At 28.5% G+C, this 6,577-nt stretch overlaps 1 protein-coding gene across 2 annotated transcripts in view; it reads right to left on the reverse strand.

The window, feature by feature from the left end:
- The window catches only part of SpdS (Spermidine Synthase), a 29,122-nt gene extending 24,087 nt beyond the window's left edge, over positions 1–5,035 (reverse strand). For both annotated transcript variants that reach the window (XM_011505582.1, XM_011505580.1), the window contains exon 1: positions 4,921–5,035. In XM_011505582.1, the coding sequence (XP_011503884.1) occupies positions 4,921–4,965 (45 nt within the window). In that variant the 5' untranslated portion in view covers positions 4,966–5,035. The remainder of the gene's footprint in view (positions 1–4,920) is intronic.
- Positions 5,036–6,577: the final 1,542 nt, after the last annotated feature.

A 6,577-nucleotide genomic window follows, 5' to 3' on the forward strand; every position in this document is an offset into this window, starting at 1 on the left:
AAAAGCCACATTGGCTTCTCAATCCCTCCAACTACAAGTTGTTCCCGCCACAGATGGCGCACAGCCTAACCTTCGCATAACCTCCATTTCGGCTCTCTTACGACCGATATTTAGAGGCAACTACACACGTGTTAAGATAAACACAATAGCATTCCAGTGTTCGATCAGAGCACTACAATCACGATAACCTCTTAGTGATAATATTCAATAGATTATAACCTACTTCATTCATAGTGAATATATTTCAACACCACAAGATTATCAAGAAATATAAAGTTCGTCTGTAATTCACCCTTTTGTAAATTAATTCAAATAAACAGAAATAATAAAGACATGTGTTAATTATTAATCAGTGCATTCACCCTTTACTTCCCCGGCAACCCCACACAACATCTAGTGGGTTTTTTGTTCTAAGTTAATTATTGCACGTTTGGCTACGAGTCAAATTGTGGGATTATTTTCCGAACAAATAGTTTAATAAAAAAATTTTACGAGTCAAAATGTATATGTCACAATCACAATTTCATTTATTGTAAAATAATGTGATAAAAGTATTACTATGATGCTAATAATGATAAATAAAATTGAAAAAATATATTTTTTTTCGTGAACACTGGTTTTGCTTTAAAAATGTTAGTAATCTATTAAGAACATTTAGATCAAAGAAAATTCTCAAATCGCATATATCTCCGTAGCTATCAAACTTCATAATATTATATATCATAATTTCATATTCAGTGAAGAAATATAAACATAATTTTTATAAGTAATTTTCAATTTACACAAATAATTAAAATATAATCTAATTATACTATATAAAGTCTTACATAGAATGATATCTTTATTTTAATAACTTTTTTCAAGAATTACGCAAAATATATTGGTTAATAATACATATACTATTTATAAATATTTCAAAGTCACTGATAATAATCAAATGATTGATTTCTTAAAATTTGAATCTATATTTTCGATATTTTTTACTTAAGTATTAATAACTTATGTATGTAAATTATCTTAAGCTAAGTAAGAGCCTACCATGTACCTATTTTCTTAAAACAGATATAAGAAAAAAGTCACTAAAGCAAAAGAAAGCAATGAAAAGAGATGATTATATAAATAACCATCGAATTTGAAATCAATTCAGCTGTCTTATAAAAGATATATAAATTTATAATAATATTTTTCATTTTCGTGTTATGATGTGAATTTTATATTTATATTTAAACTTAAAGTATCTTAGCGTATTACATGTACATGTATTTGTAATAAGATTATAAAATATTTATAAATTAAAATTGATAATACTATATTGATATTTATAACATTATTACATTTTAATTTTTAAATGTTTATAAATTAAAAATATAAAATTTTTAGAAATTTATTAATTTATTTATAGAAATTATTAAAAAAATTTTAGAATCAAATATATGAATTTGTAATTACACTCTTTATGCAGAAAATAATTTTATACTTCGACAAACAGCTTTATTTTTCAAAACAAATATTCACACAAACAACAATTCACATTAAATAAAATAATGGAATGAATCGATAAGGACAAAATATTCATTCCACACAAATATTACAATGATTCTGAAAGGTAACAAACCTGATTCTTGAATAGCATTTATGATATTTCTATCAACTTGATAATTAGCCTATAAACATTACATTATATTATTGATCAAATACATTTTAAATGAATTTTAAAATGTATTTAAAATTATTTTTTATTTAACACTAAAATTATTTTACTCGAAAAACATATAATAGTGGTTAATATAACATATAGAATATGAAAAATTTGATGGCATTATTGAAAAATAATATATTTTAAAGAAACCATATATATTTTTTTAATTTGATATATTATAATCATTCCATTAAATAAAAATATTTCTGTAAAAATATTGTATAAGATTTGATAATGGCATCATCAAACAATTACTTGGCTAACAGAAATAAATTTATAAATACACATAATTATCATAAAATATTAAAATTAATATAAAATAATTTTATTATAAGTATATATATACCAATGTGTACATTCATATTTATATTTAATACATAATTGATTACATAATTATTTAAATTTTAAAACTTTATAATCATAACAAAATAGATTTAAATTCGTGTTTAATAAATATTCACTTAAGAATGTATTAAACGTGCTACCGTTGGGAATATTCACGTTTCATTTCTTTATTATTTATTCAGAAATTTTATAAATATGAAAAATAAAAACACGAATTTACAAACACAGATGTGACTCGCCAACTAGAGAGCACATAGATTCTATCCATATTGCTCATTTTGAATAGATTTTTCTATAAAGCAGTTAATCCTTTATTTCTTTATGAACTTCCATTATATTGGTTGCCATTTGAAAACTTGATCAATCATCCACTTATCAAATAAGAATTGCCATAACATTTAAATCACGCGCTATGATTTTAGTTAATATATAATATATTGGCTTCATTTCATTAAAATAAAAGTTTCAAAAAAAACCCGAATTTTTTATGTATTTTCTTAGAGTTATATTATCCGCAGTCAATTGTATTCATTACTATATTGTTATATAATTCTAATTATTTCAAAAATTGTCTCTCTCTCTCTCTCTTCACTTTATATCTATCGTTAATTAATAAATATTAGAAAAGATAAATTTTAAGTTGTCTACAAAACCCAAATCAAATTTCTTTAGTATTGTTCGGAATTCCAGACACCCGGCGGTTTGAGAGACGGAGGTGATTAGATTAGACTATGCCACCGTTTTATTGATGGAAAAGTGGGGATGAGCGAGAGGTTAATGGATTAATTCAGTATAAGCACAATTGGGTTTAGTGACATTTATTTTAGGTTCAGTTACAATTATACAAATTATATAGTAATGAGTTATAGTAATAGTTATATAAATTATGTAGTAATGAGTATTGTTGAGGTCGTCCAGTGGTCCTGCCAGTTGGTATAGAAACTGTAGGACGTCGTCCGAGTGTGCAAGGGAAGACTGGTCTTACTGAGGGCGTGGGGCAAGTAGTAGACCCTGTAGCAGTATTACGGAAATTTGTCTCTCTGGAGACGTGTCACAAGTAGCAGCGCCCCTTATCAGTAGCGATGAAAAGTAAGTTTGCTGGAGACGCGTGGCCAGTGGCGGAGCTCCTTAGCGGTATAAATGTACCAATCTCGCAGTAGGTGGATTGTGAGCGATTGCGTCAGGTAGGTAAATGATAATAATCCACATTCGAGGCTCATGGCAAATGGCGATGCCCCGTAGCGGTATGAATGAGTATCAATGTCACTAAAGGCTTACTGCGAGCGAATTGCGCTGGGTAGCAATAAAATGATAATTAATAATAAGTAGTGTACCTTGCACAGATCCCCGTTGACGAACGTGTGGAAAGCGTAGAGCTTCGCTCAGATGTGACTTGCATTATTTCTTCTAGACTCACTCAACAAGACTGATTTACTTCGACGCGAGAAGCCCTTAATATATGCGAGCGCTTGTCATTGAGTCTAGCAGTAATACCTTAGTGTGTTATGTTGAAAATTTTCGCGTGCCGTTAGATTTTCAGTTCCATAAATCTCTATCAATTTGTCGGAAGGCAAGCCTTTGCCGGTTGGAGACTTCTCCGTAGTTGCTAGCCGATACATTGCAGGATTTTCTTAGGCAAAGGCGTTAATTTTTACCGAGAATTTTCGTAGTGAAATATTGTGACATTATGAGTTATAACGCTTACAATTTTGTGGAATTAGTGTTTTGATGTTAGGTGTTCCAATCCTAAACAAGTATATTGTTCTGGATTAAAGCAATTTCCAAGACCGTTGACTCTCGATTAATCGCTAGTTTCTCTAGCTCTCAAGTTTCTGTAAGCAATTGGGACGAGAATTTTCGTGTACTTGTTATGTTTTGATTCCAAAGTCTTACAATGTTGTATATGGTCCTCGCATTATAACGTCGCTTGGAATTCTCCAAATTTCTTAAGCCTTCTTTTTTCTTAGAATTCTCGAACCTTCTAGACATTCCTTTCTGCGCCTCATGTAAGAATCCAGCATAGCAACATCAATTCTTTGTTGCCAGCTAAGTAAGTTGCCACGCGGATATTTAAGGGCAGTACACTATGCCTAGACGTTCATCATAATTTAGTCGGTCAAAGAATTATCAGTCATTACGATATTCAGCCAGTGCTTTCTGTCACACACCAGTCGTTCAGTTATACTCGTACAATGAAGGCATCCCAAGGAATACATGATTTTAATTATCAAGTGTGCTACAACTTACAAGCAGCCAAGGGTGCTGGCTGCATTACGAGAAACTATACGACTATAACAAGCATAGTTTCAAGGTATGTGCATACCTATTAACAGTAAATACTGCTTATTGTTAATATAACTGTTAATAAACTATATGTTAATGAAGTTTGAACATTTAACACATTTCTACAATCTTTCCACTTGACTCCCAATCTAAGCATCTACTAGGACGGGCGGCAAATTATTAAAGCTATCGAAATATTGTCAGTTCGAGCCAGGAAATAATACCACTTTCGAACATGTATACTTTCATTATTGTATACTTTACATTTAAATGAAATTCACTTAAATTAAAAAATTGCTCTTAATCGTTATTCATTATTTAGATAATAAATATTTATAGATGTTATTTGATATTAAATAGATTAATAAATGAATAAGTGGCAAGTTTAATTAATGATTGATACAAAATCTTAGCAATCCACATAAGTACTGGACTTAATTTGCATATTATAATTTATTTAATCAACTGTATAAAATAATGACTGTTATTTCGTCTGTAATATTCACTAATAATCGTTAAATTTCAAATAAAAATTAACAAAAATAATAATTTTATATCAATAAATTAATAGATACACAATGTTAATAACTTACTGATTTTGGATTTGGATGAGAACATAGAGGTAAAAATGAAATCATTTCTTGATAACAAAATTCATCTCGTTCAGTGCATTGAATAATGCCATCAAGCACCAAAGCTCTTCCATATGATTTTCTGGAAAACGATTATTGCATTTATAAATTGAAATTAATTTAAAAAAAATATGTTAAAATAAAGATAATTCATGAATAATAGATAAGTAATTGAAAAAATGATCTTTTGTAAAATATATTGTTTTTAATCTTATTGACCATGTTTACAGAAATATTATGAGCGTGCATGCATATATATCAAAATCTATGTCTATGGTGGCTGTAATTAACTGAAGTATAATAAATTTTATTTGCAAGCTAGGTAATATAAAATTATTAAACAATTGGCTATTAATAAGTACAATTTTACGCTTTGAAAGTATTAAATATTTTAGTTCATTTTCCAAAAATTAAATTATTAAAGAGATCGGTAATATTTTTACATCAATATTTAATAAAAAATAGATAAATATAATAAAATAAAGAGGATAATTAACTTAGTTGATTAGAGACGTTCATAATCAGAACTATACCATATTGTTTAAACATAATTCCATATAAATATTATTTGTTATATTATTATCAAATAATAAAAAATTAATATAAAATTCAAGTAGATAAATGATTAATTTCCATACTAAAAAAGATTACTTTCGCAACATGATAAATAATAATAAAAACTATTTTATGTTTAATATTTTACTATATATAAACTTACTCGTAAAAATTAAAACGAGTAATAACAATAAAAATTATAGTATATTTAAAATAATATATGAAATAATTAAAATTATTATCTAGTTTATTATCTAGTTTATTTCAATTTCTATAAATTATATAATTTATACGTATTATCTGATTTACAAACTGGGTATTACTTCGTATTAAAATATTATTAATATTTTTCAATATATAAATCTGATTTACAATTTTAACAATGTTTAAAATGTGTAAAAGGATTCCATTATCTCGTGGTTAAAGGAGCAAGAGGTTTGGATTAGACTATGACCACCAGTTGACCTAGTGGGGGAAAGAAATGCGGGCAACTGGAAGGGATAGTGCATTTATTCAATAATTACATACATTTTTTACAAACTTCACAATAATAATGATTCTAAGTTGAGAATTGGTGGGATCTTGCAGTTAGGTGATAGTTGCCACGTGGCGTTAGCATGCACTACATATGGAAGTAGGAGGTCGTAAATCTCCGGATCTCTTGATATAGTGTACTTGGTGGTAAATTATTATACTGAAAGTAAAAGGTCGTAAATCTCCGGTACTTTTTCGTGTAATGCTACGTAATGGTTACGTATTGAGTTCTCCTCACGGAGAGACTGTGTTGCCTACACATTCCAGAGAGAGGTGTCTTTTTTTGGCTTGGTGCTTGTCTCACAATTAGAGAGGTGGCTTGCTGGCTTGGTGTTTTTACTCACAGTGATTCAGTTTTCTTGCCGGATCCTTTGAATGAGTACCTAGAAATTACGCTTCTTGTAGTTAAGTCCGTTTTAGTAATGCAGTCAGCACTCTTGACTGCTTTAGATTACTGCGCACTTGAGAATTGAATGCATAACTAACTATGTTCGGGATTGAAGCAGTCCCATGAATTTCAAACAAAAGA

The sequence above is a fragment of the Ceratosolen solmsi genome, unplaced genomic scaffold (genome assembly GCF_000503995.2).
Source record: "Ceratosolen solmsi marchali unplaced genomic scaffold, CerSol_1.0 scaffold32, whole genome shotgun sequence".
Taxonomy (NCBI): Eukaryota; Metazoa; Arthropoda; class Insecta; order Hymenoptera; family Agaonidae; genus Ceratosolen; species Ceratosolen solmsi.